The sequence below is a fragment of the Tachypleus tridentatus genome, chromosome 13, assembly GCF_004210375.1.
Source record: "Tachypleus tridentatus isolate NWPU-2018 chromosome 13, ASM421037v1, whole genome shotgun sequence".
Taxonomy (NCBI): domain Eukaryota; kingdom Metazoa; phylum Arthropoda; class Merostomata; order Xiphosura; family Limulidae; genus Tachypleus; species Tachypleus tridentatus.
Genome location: NC_134837.1, coordinates 65,144,034 through 65,163,055, shown reverse-complemented (window position 1 = coordinate 65,163,055; position 19,022 = coordinate 65,144,034). Strand labels below are relative to the sequence as shown.

The 19,022-nt window shown below is 32.7% G+C and overlaps 1 protein-coding gene across 1 annotated transcript in view; it reads right to left on the bottom strand.

The window, feature by feature from the left end:
* LOC143240514 (uncharacterized) overlaps positions 1-18,711 on the bottom strand; it is a 30,300-nt gene extending 11,589 nt beyond the window's left edge. Inside the window, exons 1-6 of the mRNA XM_076483048.1 lie at positions 15,547-18,711; positions 10,154-10,231; positions 6,356-6,469; positions 5,133-5,280; positions 3,700-3,823; positions 115-244 (exon numbers count right to left, since the gene is read on the bottom strand). Of these exons, the coding sequence (XP_076339163.1) occupies positions 115-244; positions 3,700-3,823; positions 5,133-5,280; positions 6,356-6,469; positions 10,154-10,231; positions 15,547-18,498 (3,546 nt within the window). The 5' untranslated portion in view covers positions 18,499-18,711. The remainder of the gene's footprint in view (positions 1-114; positions 245-3,699; positions 3,824-5,132; positions 5,281-6,355; positions 6,470-10,153; positions 10,232-15,546) is intronic.
* Between the last annotated feature and the right edge of the window lie 311 nt (positions 18,712-19,022).

Here is a 19,022-nt window from a genome sequence, read left to right as displayed (position 1 = left end):
TCTCTAATAATAAAAATTTTAAGATTAATTGTACAGTATTTGATTTAGAACTTGCATATTTTTATTATCTTCTAATAAGATCCCAGAATTTTGAAAAGAATTAACATAACTAACCTTAGAGCCCTCTTCTTTTTGATGCTTGACTATTTCCAAGTGTTCTTTTAAAGTTGCATTTTCCAAACATTTTAAAGAGAATTTCTCAGTTAAAGAGACCATATCCTTCCTGATCTCATCAAGAGTGTCCCTAAAAATGTTAATTAACACACGGATTATAATAAAACTACATATAAAAAAAATTACATATCATTTGGCATTCTGAAACAGCTAGTTTTAACCAATTCTAATAAAATTAACTTTGATTGTAAAATTGGAAACACAGAATTATATACACAATTCTTAGCACATTTTTGATAGTTTAAGACGTTTTGCAAGTTTACTTTTAATGTAGTTTTTTTAACCCGACTTGTACAAGTGGGATCTCACAGCAATAAGTGGACTATTATTCCATCAAACTGTAACCAAAATTCACTTTGTTATTGGTCCTTACAAAACCTATTTCTGTCCCTTATCTAACATCTTTAGTAAAACAATAAAAGTCCACTATCCAGAATAGGAATGTTACGCTCAGTAACTTTTTTAAATGACCGTCTTCTTTCAAAGACAGATTCTTCATATTGGCTGTAAATCCGTTGAGGTAAGGAAAAGAATATTTCCAGTTCAAAAAAGTTTTTGAAAATTTAAACAGAAGAGTAGGAGTAAAGGTCAATACAAACACACACACTGCAATAATATATCCTTTTTCACTGTACCAAAATTTCCTTTTTATTACCTAATCTGAGGTATCTTCAAGTAAAGCTGATTTTACTCAGGGCAGCAACATAAATCCAAAAAATAGCCAGAGGTTAAAACAAGATATTATTATGGAGTAGGTCTGAATTTCTTTGAAAATTACTGATTTGGTTTTGGTTTGTTTGGAACTTTGCACAAAGCTACACAAGGGCTATCTGCACTTGCTATCCTTAATTTACCAGCTTAAGATTAGAGGGAAGGCAGCTAGTCATTACCACCCACTACCAACTTTTGGGCTACTCTTTTACCAATGAATGGTGAGATTGACCATCACATTATAATGCCCCCATGAATGAAAGGGTAAGCATGTTTGGTGTGACATGAATTTGAATCCATGGCCCTCAGATTACGTGTTGAGCACCCTCACCACCTGGCCATGCTGAGCCTGAAAATTACCGAGTTTGTGAAAAAGAAAGAAAGGGACTGGGTACAATATTTACTTAAAAAACAAACACAGTGTATTATTTTATTATAACTTACAGCTTTTAAAATAAAGAAAGTTGTTTCTTAGAACAGGTACAACATTTTGATCACTGGTTCAATCACTTTCAAGTACACAAGTTTTAAAGGTTTTATTATTTAAAATCATCATTCAATAACTTAACAATGAATTTAACTTTTTGAATTGACAGCACTTACTTATGGATGGAGAGAAAAATCAAATAAAAATTGAAAAACTATAAAAAAAGCAGGCAAAAGACACTTAACAAACACAAAGTAAAAAGACACTCCACAAAACAAAGGAAACATAATCACTTGCACTATTCCATATATATAGAAAATATTGGCATATGTATATCAGAAGTTTCAAAATGACTAGCACATAAATATAACTTTAACATAATGCTTAGATTCATTTTAACCACTGAAATAAAATTACATAAAGAAAGTGCTCCACTAGGAAACAGTTGTAAAATAAAATGTAACAACTGGTCAGCCTTTTACTTGGATGAAACACGATGTAATTTGAACATCAAGTTAAAATAACACCAAAAACTCCCCTCCCAAGTTCATGAACAAAACAATCAGTTTTTCTCAACAATAAAACCTGCATGTGATGCTGACAGCAGAAATATCAAAGCCTACTTAATAAAATCAAACAATCCCACAGTTAACAAACACATCTCTACATATTTTTGATTGTTATTTTCCCACTTAATCCTAATCTTTAACAAACATTTAACATATCCCATTCTTTTTTTTTGTTCAGCCATAAATAGTTCATGTGGACTGGTATGCATATGCTAAAGTAGCCACTATCAATTTGAAAATGTATGTACATTTTTGGACTCTTGAATAATGATTTAACCCTTTTGCTGCATAGTCCAGATATATCCAAATAAACATTCATGCCCACTGACTGTGAAATTCAGATTTATCCTGTGACTAACAAAAAATGTTTCTCACTATTGCAATGTGCAGGAATGTCCTCCTGTACTTGAAACAACCATCAAATCTGCATGTATGTACTATAATCTGTTCTGCACTGTAAAATTTGGATGCTTATATGCCTCATTACAAAATTTCAAACTTTGTAGGAATAAATATAGAATCCATATAAGGCATTTTTTTCTAGCTTGTTATCTTGTTTTATATTCTGTAATAACTTTTGACTTAGTTTTGCCTATATTTATGTTATTTATCAGAGAAAAACTTTCTTCTAAATTTCCTCAATTGTATCTTTAAGTCATTATTTTTACTATCCAGTATGGTTTTCAAGGCATATTACTGTCAGATATAGAAAATGCAGCTTCTTTAAATTATGAAAAAGTAATAAAAAAGTCAAAGTCACAATTTTAATTTTCAGTGGAATCAGCCTGAAAATTAATTGCACAGTGAAAGGGTTAGAAATTACCTTACCATTAAAACTTGTGATTGTAACTCCATAACTATGCTGAAAAATAATCGTTCTTACTGTAAAAGCTGTAATTTATAATAAAATAATAATTAATTTGTAAGTAAGCTTAAAAATAAACTAATAAATAAGGTTGTGTTTACTTGCTGGTTAACCACATTAATTAATTTGAATCTTTCTTCATACTGTACTTGTCGAAGATTTCTATCAGATTGACTCAGATTAAAATTATGTATAAGACTTTGTTAACCTAAAGTTGCCTCATTAAAAGGTAACAACAGACTTATCCAGAATAATTAACATTACTCATGTGACTGGTCATTTTCAGTAAAATTTAAGGGAAGCCCATAACTTTGGGGTTTTACACAGTCTGCCATTGGAAAATACTGTTGCCAATATATTTATACAAAACATATCACTACAGCCACACCTCCCGTGGTCAGACTAGGTGTTACTTCAAGAGAATGACAAAGAATAAAGGCAGCTAGAATGAAAACAACTTTATTACTTTTTTTTCATGTATTAAGTGAAAACTACATGCACCTGGATCAATTAAAAACAATGACATTATATTAAAATAAGAAGATAGGAAATCCCATGTGTTAATTTTTAACACCCTTCTTGTAGGTCTAAATCATTTGGCAAAGAATAGTATCAGAAAGGCCACTGGGCCAAGAGTTTTAATGTCCTTTTAAGTGTTTCTCCACTAAATATAATATACATAAACAAATGACAAAACAATGCAGTTCAAACATCCAAAAATGAACATAAATAAGGAATTGTATTGGAAACTGTTTAGTTTTAGTTCATAAGTTGAATATAATTTGAAGTTTCCTAAAGCTCTAACAGAGAAAGTCATGGGTGATTTACTGAAGGACGAAACTAATAAACAGTTAATGATTTACTTCAGTGAGCAAAACTGCCTTTATTTATTATTGTAAGTTGTGTAAAACTACACGAGGACAATGTTTGACCAATTAATAAGACTTCCATACCTGTGCTCTTTGTAGAGTGTTTCAAAATTGTCAGGATGTTGTTTCTGTTCCATATTTTCCCTTTTACATCTTCTGATTTCTTCCTGTAACTCTTTTTGATAGGTTTCTTTTATAACAGCTAAAGCTAAAAATTAATATTTCCAGAAAGATGAAAGAAACAACAACCAAAAACAGACATAATTAAAAGTCTGAAACATTTCACAACAACATACAAAGTGATAAAATCACATTAGTTGTGAAAATAAAAACCATTAATTAATAACAAAAATGTAGCACTTAATCAATGAATTTTGGTCTGTCCTCATTTTGGACGTGAAAGGGTTTTCAGTTTACATAAATATACAGACTACAAAATTCCTATAAGCATGTGACCCAACTGTGCATTCAGAGAATACATCACTGGTGTATACCTTTTTTTTAATGAAAAACTGAAACAGAAATTTTAATATCAATATTGTTTTAGATAATGTATACAAGTAAACCACATTCTAAAAATAATAAAATAAAAATGTATCTCAGAATGGCTGGTATGGATATTAACACTTTTACTGATATGCAGAAAACAATGTTTCAACCTTCCTAGGTCATCTTCATATTAAGAGTTTGCAACTAACTGTTACTAGGCATGTCTGGAGGACAAGAGTATAAACAGGTACGAGATTGTAGACATGTAGAGCAACTTTTCTACCTTTCTAGGTCATCTTCAGGTTAATAAAGAGAGAGTTTGCAACTGAATATTGCCAGGCATGTCTTAGGGACGAGAGTATAAACAGGTATGGAGACCAGCAATGGTCAGTTACTAACTCTCTCTTTGTTAACCTGAAGATGACCTAGGAAGGTCGAGACATTGCCCATTTATAATTTATAATAACAAAGCCAAAAGTTATATTTCAGGCTACTTTCAAAAAACAATAGAAGGTAAATCACTAAAGAAACATCATAATTTTATTAATATTCATATTTGAAGCAACAGAAACTCAGTGGAAGTATTTGAGTTCAGCTAACAGTTAATAATTTGTCTGTCCCTCTTGTACTAATGCTGAGTCTTTCAGATATTTTTCTAGAATATTTAATCAAAGTGTCCTTTAGGATTTTATTTCAAATGTCTCTAATACATACCCATAAACTTTCTTTGGAAGTAACTTCTGAAAATAACTGTGTTGAATAACTACCAACAATGTAGTATGTATTATTTTGACACTGTCAAATTGAATTAGAGAAAAACTATTTTTTAAATGAAACATTATTTTAGGATGAAGTATTAAATTAAGATAATGCTAAAGATTTGATCAAATTACCTCAGTGGCATCTTATATATTAGTAGATCTCTCTCTCATCTTGGTGTTTTAATATGTTTTATTTCTACAAGGTTACTATTATATAATCAAAATTTTCAAAGTAAGTGGCCTTGTGAAATAATTTTTACAAGTTACCTGTTTTAGTTGCTTGAATTTCTTCTTCCAAAGCTTGTTCTTTCTCAGTTTTCAACCTTTCTACATCCTGCTTATGCCTGTTCATTAATTCTTCTACCAATCCTTTGTATGACTTTTCAATATCATTCAGACTTTCTTCAGAGAATCTCTATATGACAGTCAAGAGTGTAAACATCAAAAACGTTTGAACAATTGAAACAAAACATGAAATGGCACTTAGATACTAAGACCTTAAGGTATCAAATTAGGACAGAAAAGGGCTTTCAGTTTATATAAATACAGAGACAAAAATGGTTGTATCCACATTGTGTTTTTCATTATACAAATTTAAAAAAAACAAACAAACTAATTTTCATCCTCTTATTAACAATCAACAACTTGTATTTCTAGCACAAAGCTAAATAAAACGACTATCTGAGCTCCATCACTGCAGGGAATGAAAGGAAGCATAGGTTCTAGGATTTCAAGCCCATAACTTTATAGCTAACCCACTGGGGAACAAACATTTATAAGATGAAGATGCTGCTTTTCTGAGCTATGAATTGCAATAGTTCCAACTGTGGTGTTTTACTAGCCACTGGCTCAAAAAGGAAACTGTGTTATTTCCAGACTGTTCAAGAAGAAAGCAAAGTCCTGAGTGACAAATGTTTATTTAGAATAGATTGGTTTTTATTTATTAGATGTTATGACATGTACTTCGATATATAGATACAGTGAACATTAGAACACTTTAAAATTACCAATGGAAAAATAAACCCCCATTGGATTTTAAAACATTTTCTTTTGCATCTATGTCTTTCTTGATTACAGGGCCCTGTAAACAAACATGTGAGCTATTAATCTAATTAATTACAGAAAGGGTTTCCAATAACTATATATGCTGGAAGGAATTTTTGAAAACTTATAGAATTTGTTCTTTATAATGGGTGTTATAACAGAAAAAAAAATGATATTATTCAATATCTGGACCCCACCAACAGTGCAAAATATAAAAAAACAAGCAATTTAAGGGTTGAGTAACACAATATTAAGAGAATAAACAATTGTTATTTATACAAGACAGATACTTATGTAATAAGCCACAGCACTTTATAAAAGTTGATTAGTGGTTAAAAAGAAAGAAAGTAATTTTATTTGAGTAGACACAAAACAGCATTAAAATATGTGGCATTAAACAACATAAGATGGATAATGTCAGAGAAGACATTTAATAGCACACACACCTTCCACTCGGCCAGATCTTCTTGATATCGTTGACGTACTGCCTGCTCACTCAACACGTGCACTTTCTGTTGATGGGTTCTTGTCAAAATTCTCATCTGTTCCTCATTCTCAAGCTACATTTTTATTATAGCAAGTGATTGTTAGCAAATATTCTTCTCAAGAAAAACTTTCCACATTCCAATACATAAAAAGGAAAATAACGCTTCATCCAGAATTATTATTGAGTGATTTTTACTAAATTTAGTTTATATTTAAAATTATCTACATTTTGTGAATGCACACTTCTAGCTTTTTTGAGACATAACAATAAATGTTGAACCTAAAGTAGAAAGAAAAAAAACCAGTGGATGATAAAACTATATTACTGATTAAAAACATAAACACCAGCAAATATGTAAGTTTGGTTCCATCATTAGACTATCCACTCTTGTTCCTATTTCTCTAGCTCTGGAAATAAATGAATCAAGATTAAAATCAGATGCCAATTTAAGTTTCCAGACTCACAATCAGATAAAAATTTAGGTTCTCATATTTTACTAATACTACTACTAGATCTATACAGTGGTATCAAATTTTTTACAATGTGACCATTGGAAATACAAGAGATTCACCGTATTCCCACTGATTCCTACATTTCTTCTTTGAAGGCAGCACTTCACAGTCATACCACCAAATGCAATTAAATTACTATAACAGGCACAAATGAAAGCTGTATATTTTGTCATTTGTGAGCAATAAGGCCTAACTAGTAAACGAGAGAAAAACTTGGGGATGAGCTATAAATGAAATCAAGAACCAAAAACAGGTAATTTCTTTAATCCAATGAACTCAAAAGAAAGAAAAATCTTTACAACTGAAGACCAGATTGAACACAGGCTTAACTGAAAATAATAATGCTAAGGAAATTGTTGACAATATGGGTACTGATAAGAGTGACTTAAAATCATAGGATCCTGGAAAAAAGTGGAATTGGTTAATAATAGAGTGAAAGAAGTGAAACTAGAACTTTTGTAATAGTGCCTATAGTGAAGTTGGAACAGCACAGGATAGTGGAATCAGTCCCATGGCACATCAGTTAAGCCAAACTGGGTACGTGTGTGAACTGTGAAATACAAGTTCTTAATATAACTAAAATCATAATATTTTATCTCAATAAAAAGAAGTATTATGATCCATAAAAGTCTAGAAAACTAATGTCCACCTTTGACACAAATACTAAAGTTTTCACAAGTGAACATGAAGTACATTATATATAACACTATGTAACACAAGTTTTGTTCCTGAATAGCATGTGTTATTTCTTATGTTGTAAATGTACAGAAAATGGCCATTATTTCCTTCAAACTTTGCTTTGTGACCTGGATAATGAAGTTTAGAAATTAATCCATTTTCTATGTAAAATCTGGCAAAGTTGTACATTTTCATTTACATAAGGTCTGAATAAAACAACACATGAACCAAAATTTATATGCATTTATACTTAAGTTACACAAAAATGTTTAGAAGTGAGTAGTTTTCAAGATTTGCAAATGTAATGTAAATCACTTTCACGTATCAGCCCCCAAACACAGTCTCTCACCATGTTTTTGTCATATGCTCCCAGGTCACAAAAGCAAAGTTTGAAGAGAAAAATAAGTCTTTTCCATTTACTTTAGGCATAAGCTATTGGGAAATAATACTTTCTGCCCAGGAACAAGAAAAAGTAAAAATTTTGTTACATAGTGTAATTAATACCAGAAACCATTGTTCTGCAAAATTTTAAGAGAACTGAGGAATTAAAACAAAGATAATTGTACATTTCACAAATATTTCATTAATTACAATTATGGTTTCACCAGTAAAGACACCATCAGGTACAGAATGAAATAGCTTGTAAATAGGTGTGTGTGTTTAACCAAAGAACTGAATGTAAACCTTTACCCTGATGCAAGTGGAGTGGGAAGTCAGGAAGAGCCTAAGTTGATTTTGTCATTTAAAACTGTCTGGATTTGTTTTTATCTTTTTATTTATTTCTACTTATTTAGTCCTCTTTTGAAAACAAGTAAACTTTTGCAGTTTTTTTTCAAGTTAAAATTGGCAATTAGTTTTCATAAGGTGCAATGCAAATTATGAATCCTTTTTTCCCAACTTTGAAGTGTTCAAACCCTTATATCTATGGAATGTCCTGTATACATACATTGTCCAGATTGTTTGTACAGTATAAAGCCAATCTCTAGTCTTCTTTATTTGATGGTTTATATATTTAATGAAAAATTTCCATAATGTTGCTTATCTTACACCATTTCTTTTTGTTGTTTTTTTGTCAATTGGTACATTTTAAATTCATGGCCTTCAATTTTTTTAAACAACATATCAGTTAAGCTGTATAACCATTATTGACAGTACCTTGTTTTATTGTTTTTAATTCAGTTACGTAATTTTCAAACAAAAAGGGTACAGTAATAAGCCTGTGTAACAACCTATGGAAGACAGCACATTTGTGAGATGTTGAATGTCTTAAAAAAGCATGTACAATGGTATTACTGTAAGTCAATTATTTGAAAATATTTACGTTTGTATAACATTATCTATATTATTTAACAGAGTTTAAAATCTACTATCAGATATAGTGAAAAATAGAAACATCAATTTTTAGACTTAAATATTGAGATGTAATCAAACACTCAAAGCTTCCATCATTGACCTTGAGTATTAACCCTAACAGAAAAGAAATATATCAGAACTCATTCCTTAAGTTTTAAATCTGAATAGTTACAGTAATGTTTTTGCAATACATGCTTTAATAATAAAAAGAATACAGAGAATCCTAATAAACACACCCCTATAAAGGATAATAGTAAAGATATTAATTAGAATACATAGCACAGCTGAAACTTTGCATTTAAACTATCTAGGTGTTCATGATTTAACAATGTATGTGTCAAAGGTAAAGGGCTATCAGCAGATAAATACACTATTGTTTATCAAACTGAGAAACGATTCCAGTATTGCTGAATCACTTTATTTGACATATAACAGCATAAATTATGAAATGTTTAAGTTTTCAATACTACCATCAATCTTAACATACAAGATTTTTAATAAAGATGGACAATTATTCAGAATTATAAAGATTTATAGAACTCATTCAGTTTGACACAACTCTCTTACTGTAATGCATGTGAAGTTCTTGTAGTTTTCAATATATCATCTTCTGGCACTTACATTCAACCCTGGCAAGCCTTTGAATTTGACAAATGATAGTCAGTAAAATGTTGGGAAAGCTTTTAACACTTTAATTTTAGCTGGTGTATATCTTTAATCAATAATATAGTTGCTAACTTCTTCTATAACTAACTTATGTATAAGATTAAACTAATCTTCTATTCAGGTATTTATTTCAAAGTAATACAGAAGTTGTTTCAAAAACTGCAACAAAAATATGACTATAACAATAAAATATTAACCACTACGTAATCATAAGTTGATTTAAACTAAAAAAAATAGCCAAAATATTTCTGAAAGAGAAAAACCTTGATTAAAATTTAAACAAAAATAAATTAACAACGAATGTTGTTTATTAAAAAGTATTTTTAAGGTATTCAATTGCCAAAAACTTTACTTTTGCAATGAAAATTTCATTACATAGAACATTTTCACCAGTGATTATATGAATATTCAATGATGAAAATTGAAATATTTACCATAGGAGATAAAGAAAATAAAGGTTTGAATTGTTAATGAAAGCTTTCAATTTTTATTGTCTTTTATGTTCTTCAAACATTGTGCAAGAAAAAGTACAAATGTTTTTATCTTGCCTTTAAAATCTTGAGATTCTTTTGAGCAAGTTGCAGATCTTTTTGTAATCTGTCACTTTCTTCCTGATATGCTTTAACCTTTAAAATAAATATTAATAAGGGTTAGAAAAAATATTCAAGTTCCTAAGTGAAAAAGTGACCCAACACTAGTCAAATGTAACTGCTAATAATTCATTAAAAACAAACTACGCATATCTGATAGAAATTAACATGCCGTGAAACAACAAACATCTCATTACCAGATACTGAAACTTCAAAAGGTAACAAATTAAACCATATAAAATAAAAGTCACAAAATTATTTTGTTTTAATATCTCAATTTCCACAAAGAAGGGTATAATGCAAAATTTACTTCAAATGAGGACTACTGTGTGGACTAGACCTTTCAATATCACTTAGTTCATTTTAGTATCAATATCTGATAATGAAAGATTTAACTAAGCCTTGAACTTAAGTTTTAAAATATTTTACCTTTTAATATGTCTCCAAAACACAAACTTTTGCACAAATATTACAGTAAGCATATCAAAATATATCCTTAAAGTTTGCTCCTGAAGGAACGAAAGTCCACCTTTCAAAATCACTCAGTTACAAGGTTTTTATTCATTTCCTAAAGAAAAAGTATTCTCTATTCCAAAGCTATGTTTGAAATAGAGAATATATATCAGTCCATTCACTGAAGTCTGTTCATAAATCATTTAACAGAAAGGACTAAGCTATCAAACACAAGTTATACAAGCTTGATTTATATTAAACTTCATCTTGAATCACACAAAGATATTTGACTGAATACTTTAAAATGCACTTCATCTATTATTTGATTAAATTATAGTTTGTTGACATACATAATAAATGCTATCATAAATTTGATCAAGGAATAAAAAAAATCTAAAACAAAAGAAAGTAAATTATTGTAAACAAGGTGATCCGAATCTATGTAGGTGGCTTGTTTTGAAAGATATTTTAGTAATAACAAACTGTGGGTATTATTTAAAATTGCCATTCACTACTCTAAAAACCACTCATATGGACTTCAATTATCACATATGTGACTCTCAAGTTTCATCACTGTTGTATTGCCAGTGGAGACATAATACACATGCAGACCACACATACAATGAAACATGCAGGTTTCATTCTAGAAAGTACGTAAAATATTTACTACCTTGATATAAGCACCAACTTAGACAGTGTGTTTACAGAAAGACAAAACTGTTATGAAATTTACTTTTTTTTTTAAATGATACGTGATTCTGTAGATATATAATTTAACTATAAAAAATGGAGTAATGTGAAAGAAAACTGATTTTAAAGCATTTAAAATCATGCAGACATCTTCAATATTGTTTTGGTTTACATTACTATTCTATATATTTCACTTTCACCTTCTAATCACACACAACATCTCATTTATCTGTGGATTTCACATATTTACAAACCTTCATCCTCCAAGCATGCAGATAAGAGGTTGGTTGGTTGATTTAGTGTTTTATGGCACAAAGCAGCTAGACTATATGCTCCAAACATCCAGTAAAAAGGTAAAATTAAAGTAAATTTAGTAAAACTCATAAAAGGAAATTAAGATAAAACAAAAACAATGTTTAAATTATAAATAGCATAAAACCAAAGTTTACATTCTAGTCTACAACATTAAGAGAAAAACTAGTCATAGAAGGCGTAAAGGGCTTTCTGTAGCACAATTGTAATTATCGTAACTCGCCAGGAAGACTAACAGGTAAATTAAAAAACCACCGCCAGTCACCTGAAGTTGGCCTTTCCAGTCCTAGTTTCAAGTTATTTGACGTTATGGCCATTGTCAAAAAGTAAAGTAATTACAGTTTTAAAAGATGTGTAGCAAAATTTTAATAATAACTCGCCAGGATGATTAACGATTAGTTCAAACAGCAGTGTCAGTCACCTGAAGTTGGTCTTTCCAGTCCTGGTTTAGAGTTATTTAACATTACAGCCATTTTCTAATTTCAAATCGAACTAGACAGACTGTGATTCTCAAAAGGGAACCACATTAAAAAAAGGTTTAATGTATAAATTTAAAATCTTAAATGGCATTAAAAATGATTAATGGTCTTTAAGAACTAAAAACTTTACCAAGGTGAACAGTGTTACCGTCACCAATAACATTGTCTAATATTATGGACAAACCTTGGGACAGAACATGTTTAAAATTGTGCTGTCATTGAAAGTTGTAACGACAGCAAGAAAGTAAAATGTGGATTAGTGTGATCTGAGTATCACACAAACTACACTGATGCATCAGATCCAGATAAAAAACGATGAATTAAAAAACTGTGACCAATGTGTAGTCTAGTCAGAACAACTTCCTATTTCCAGTCCTTACAGAAGCAAGACAGCCAAAGTCCAATTCAGGGTTTTATTTGGAAAAGCTTGTTTTCGCATTGCTCACTCCAAGTTGACTGCCACCTGGCACAGAGCTGAGTGAGGAATACAGGACCATAGACCATGCATGGAACAGGCACAGCAGTGATAGTGGCAGAGCAGATAGATTTAGTTACGGTGAAGGTGAGCTCATTCCCACGAATACCAATATGGCCCAGTATCCAGAAAAACTAGATAGAAGTAGATGTTAAAGACAAATGGGCCAGTTGGTTTTGAATATCGGCAAGAATAGGGTGTAAACCAACGTTAAGCGATTCCAGGGCCAGTACAGAACTAAGTGAGTCAGTATAAATAGTGCAGTTTGAGTACTGCTTAGCTAAATACCTTGGTATTTACATTATTATAATTTACCATCTGTACTTCATATTGATGGCATTTTGGGAAGCCCCTCCACAGTTTACCTCAGGCACTGGATGCCCAGCAAATAAAAGACTGTACTTCCAATCGGGAGTATCTGCTTTTCTCAGATGACTTAAAGAAAGATCACATTTGGGGACTGTAATAAGCCATGGTGAGATGGGCTGACCAGTGGACACTGCAGTGTTATCCAAGAACAGACCTAATTCATCCAACTGCGCCTGGATATGAAGGCCAAAAGGAGCAATGGCAGACTGTCTGTTCTGAAAAAGTGTAGCCAACTGAAAAAAGAAAACACAACCTCAGATGAGATACTTTGGTAAGGAACGAAGTTTTGAAACATACAGTAAAGACAGGTGCAAAGAAGGTTCATAAGACTATGTATAAGCTCTGAACTGGGGAAGTGGGGAAAGCCCCAGTTCAGAGCCGAAGTCCTTGATGATGAATAGGGTCCAGCATCTTTAAGGCCGAGGGTCTGGCAGAACCATAAACCAGTGATCCATAATCGAGTTTCGATCGAATAAAAGCACGATATATCTTTAGCACAAAACATCGATCCGATCCTCAAGTGGTGGAAGAGAGGACATGGAGGATGTTCAGTGCTCTTGTACATTTGACCCATAGTTTCTTGATGTGTGGTATAAAGGTTAGCTTGCAGTCAAAGATAAGCCCTAAGAACTTTGTCCCAGGAACCACAAGCAGCACAACTTCCCCAATACGGAATACAGAATCAGGGTGAATACCCCTTTGGTGACAAAAGTGCATGCAAACAGTTTTAGAGAGAGAGAGAAGTTAAAGAAGATTTTTTTGCATCTTGGGGTGGGAGAAGAAGATGTATCTGAGGAATTGCCTGTACACAGAACCAAAAGATGTGGATCTTGGGGTTTGTTTGAATGTAGGTAAGGGACAGAGATGTGTGTTGAAGTTGATTCATCAGCTTTTTTAAACATGGAGGTCAAAGGCTTTTCATTTGTTTTTAAAACGATTCTTTTGGAGGTACAGAGAGATCTCTCTGCATTCCCACTGTAGTTGTGGAATGAAGTGCAGCAGCATACATCCAAGATGAAATGGTGGACAGCAACTTTCTAGTCTCAGGATAAGTAATGTTATGAATTGTTTTCAAATGCTGCACCTCTTTTTCTTCCAACCTTTTAGGGCAAGAACAAAAGTAGGACAGGTGAAAGCCATTGCAATTGACGCAATGAGGGTATGTTTCACACTCATAGGCATCATGGTCCTTGCCACCACAACAAGGACACATCAGGGAACCATTACATGATGTCTTTGAGTGACCGAACCTCTGACACTGGAAACATCGGAGAGGGTTTGGAATGTAGGTCATACCCTGCAATTAAGATAACCTGCCTTGATGGTGGCAAGTGGATGTGATGATGTAAATGACAGAATAAGGATACTGGTCGACATCATAATTCCATCTTTGTGAGTGGAAATACGCCTTACTGCAGAAACTCCTTAAATGGAGAAACCAACGAGAATCTCTGACTCGGGGTTGTTCTTCAAGTCCTTCTCAACAATAACTCCTCATGATGAATTCAAAGTAGCATGAGGTGTAACCTCAATAGGTATATTCCCAATTGCCTTTGAATTCAAGAGGAGTTCACTGTGTTGAGATGTAGATGCTTCCACCAATATGTCACCAGAAAAAACCAACGAGAATCTCTGACTCGGGGTTGTTCTTCAAATCCCTCTCAACAATAACTCCTCATGATGAATTCAAAGTAGCATGAGGTGTAACCTCAATAGGTATATTCCCAATTGCCTTTGAATTCAAGAGGAGTTCACTGTGTTGAGATGTAGATGCTTCCACCAATATGTCACCAGATCGAAGCTTCTTCACTGACTTTGGAGAGCCAGCAAGTCCCTCCAGTCCCTTCTGAATAAAATAGGGGCACATTTGCCCTAAAGGTTTGTCTGAAAGAGAATGTAGGATAAGAAAATGAGGTATAACAGGTGGTACAAATGTTGAATACTGCTGTTCAGAAACTTCAAGATGTGGTCGTTTACCTATGGACTGTTTTTTCACTATTTTATTTCAGTTTTTATTTGGAGGATCCATAATAGAAAAAGGGCAATTTTGGTGCCCACTGACCTCACCACCATGGAGCCCTACAAGGACACTACAGCAATGCCAGGGTTTCGTGAGCACCATATCCATACACCAGCATCAGATACAATTTCCACAACACCTGTTGAGAACTTCCAACACTGGTACTTGGTTGACCCTAACCCAAGTGGGCCAGCCAATTGACCCAAGGGGGGCCACCCATCTACAGGAATTCAAGGCCAAAGTGGTGTGTGGTGTGTTAGGGCTGGACCCCTCAACCATCAGGATTCTCTCCTCCCCTTCACGGGTCACCATGCATGGCAAACATGTGGGTGGATGTTTAGATCTCAGAGGAGGTAAATTGAAAGAACAGAACCTTCCCTGGGAGGTCCTCTCACCACGTACAGGAATCCACACCGAGGCCAGATAAGGGGAGTTCCCCTGTAGTTACACTGTAAAACATTTGGCTAGAAGTCCTAGGTATTATTAAGTCCCACTGATAGTTATCTTATGAACAAATTTAGTAACTGAATACCTGCAAACACTGCTGAATTACCTGATTATCAAAAGTGGCAGTTAATTGTTTCCTCAAATTTTCTTTCTCAGTAAGCAGCTGACCCTGAAGAGATTTCAATTCCTCCTTGTGAACTTGTTTAGCTTCTTCTAGTTCACTGGACAGCTTCTTGCAAGTTTGACACAATGTACCTTGGCTTGCTCTCTCTCGCCAACGTTGAACCTCAAAACACAGACAGTTTACTTCTTTCCTCAATACCTCACAAGATGGGCAGCCCTCATGTAACCACTGTGACTGTGTTTGCTTCAAGGCTTCCAGTTCTGTCTGTATTCTGTGTACTTCTTCTTGGTAACGTGATTTAATCTCGGTCATTTTTTCTATGTACCTTTCACTTATCTTGGCAATATTACGTGCACTGAACTGGGACAGCTTCTCAATAACTGGAAGAGGGTCATCTAAGTGAGAGAAAGTGGAAGGAGTTTTTTCTTTTGGAAGTGAAAGAGGACAGGAAACAGTAAGCACTTTAGCTGCTTGCTGTTGTAGATGACTGTATAGATTCTCTGGCCATGCACTATCCTCTAGCTGAATGCATTTCTTATTGTCTGATTCAGCACCATCCTTAAGTGTTATATTCTTTACTCTTTTTGCACAGTAGGTAGTTGCACCTTGGAGTAGACCAATAAGAATACACACATCTGTTAATCCTACTAAGCACAACATAGATTGTTGACTAAGAAGTTTGCTTTCTGAATTTTTGTGATTACCATGAAAAGACAGGTTTTTTACACAACTATTTTTTATCTGAGCAAAGAGATTCTCCATTTCTTCAGTCATCTGTTCCTGAGTAATCACATTCCATATTTCAAGAGCTGTTGATTCTGAATATAAAGCTGTGACACAATGTTCCTGGAATTTTGAGAAAATGTGTTTTTGAGACATTTTACTTTGACATAGTATAATGTGATATATCTCACCAAGTAGTAGTTCTTCCAAAATAATATTTTCACTTATCAAATTACCTTGTAAGCTTTCTTGGTTTCCTCTTTGAAGTTCGTCATTCTGAAGAAGTCTGACTAGGATTGCAATACTATTATGTTTTACAGTGTCCATTACCTTTCTGACTTTATTCCAATGTTCTTCCAGCTCACAGAGTTTATTTCTCAAGTCATCATCAACAATATCTTTATTTTGAAAATAATTATCTTCTGGAGCACTTAAAGTGTCACAGATGGATACTGTACAAGTAGGTAAGAATGAGGTTAATAAAGAAAGAAGTGGAGTATCAACAACACTGTAGCTATCAGCTTTGTCAATTGAACTAGTGTTTATTTTGCTTTCAACTAAAGTGACAAGTTTGTTTATCATACACAATTCTTTCATGACTACATGGTTTTGCCAAGACTTAAGTTCGTTTAATTTTATAACTCCTATGGCTATTTCTTGAAGGGCAAGGAGAAGATATATTAAACTCACTTCTGTATTTTTATCTGGTTGTCTGTCTTCAGGAAGCAAGCACTGACAGGCTTTTACCAAATATCTTACATCATTAGTACAGTAATCTGAAGTCTCCAAGCTGGCCTCGTTTAAGTAATGCTGCTTGTGTAAATTTATGAGAGTTTCCTTAATCCATGCTGCCACCATTTTAACTTTTTGAAACAGCATTTCAGTGCAAGATGAAAGTGATGTAGGTGTGCTATCAATGCCATCTTCTGTGGATCCTGAAAATAAATCAGGTAAACTGTCAACAACTGAAAAGGTGCTCCAATCATCCTGACTAGCTTCTGCCTCAGAGCCTCTACGTAACCAGATCTCAGGTTTTGTAGAAACTTCTCTTATTCTTCCTACCTCCTGGTTAGTACTGATTATTTCACATGCAGTCTTAACTCTTGAGTTCAAACTGCTAAGTCTTACAAGAACATTTTGCAGGTGACTACCTTGATTCTCTACAGCTGTGCTAGAATCATTTGCCATAATATTTTTAACATGAATATCATCCTCAGATTTGTTATTTAAACATGTTTCAATATAATTTACTTTAGACTCCAAATCTATGAGTTTTGTTTCCAACTCTTTAGAGACATTTACTCCTTTATTTTCTTGGATTGAGCTTCTTTGACTTTCTTGTCTCGATTCAAATTCTATAAGTTTCTTCTTCACACAACCCAAGCTTTTTTCAACAGCTACCAATTTCAGTGTCAAATCATTAAGTTTGGTTATCATCAGAGCTATCTGAGAACAATGTTGTGACTGGAATTCATTGATACTTTGCTTTAGCTGGGAGTTAATCACTTCCAAGTTACTATAACTTTCACAGTCTTTCTCTAACTTTTGCTGATGACTTTTAATAGTTTCATTGGCACTATTTAAAAGAAGCTTTAACTGGGTATTCTCTTCATTTAAGGCTTTACAGCAATCACTATGGTAATGATCTGAGTCTGAAGTTCTCAAGACCATTTCTAATTGCTTCACACGATCTTTCAAGGACATTTTTTCTTTCTGCAAGAAGTCAACTTCAGTACGAGCTTTTTGAAAACCTTGTTCTTGTTCATTTAAGCTAGATTTTAAAGTTGTAATATTATTAGTAAGTTTTTCTACTTCAGAATTCTTTGTCTCACAAACAGCTTGAAGTTCTGTAATTATGCTTTTTAACCTATAAATTTCATTTCCATTACCTAATTTCTGATCACTTAGTCCTAAAATTTTCTCAATTTCTCCACATAGCATTAATATATCCTTTCCAACTAACAATGCTTCTACTTTAACTTCTGGTGCATTTTCTAATCTCTGCTTCAGATGAAATAATCTATCTCGACACAAATGAAGAGATGTCTGGAGGTCTTCAATAACAATAAGTTTTCCTTTAGGAAATGATTTACCTGTTTCTTCTTCAACGTATTTTCCATTCCTTTCTAACATGCAAATATTTTGACTTACTTTACAATTTTTCTGCTCATCTTTCAAATGTTTTATCTGTGACCTTTCTTCAAAGCTCATATGACCTGTATCCACATTTACAGTATGTTTCAACTGCAGACACGAATCTGGATTAGTTTCAATCAGATTATAGCCATTCTCCAATCCTTTAGATGAAGGATGTTTGTTCTTATATTTAGCTTCTCCAACTTGTGATACTGGAACTTGAGTAGCCTTTATTTTAGTAGAATCATTGGTTCTTTCCAGGTAGGAAATAGAATTCTTGTAATCCTGTTTTTCACATATCAAAAATTGAAATTAATTTAACTACAAACTAAAATACTTATCTTTTTTAAAATAGAAGTAAACTTTTAACGAAATGTTTTGTCATACACATTTTAATGCCAGAAACAAAATGTACTGTTAAATTATCTTCAAATAAATCATAAAAATAGATTACTATTTTATAATTCAAGATAATATAAGCACAATGGCTAACAATTTAAGTTTAGTACTATCAGTGTAATACACAAAATTCACTAATTATATAAAATTACCTTACACATCAATTAAATAATTTAAATCATTTTTAGGATGACAGCTTT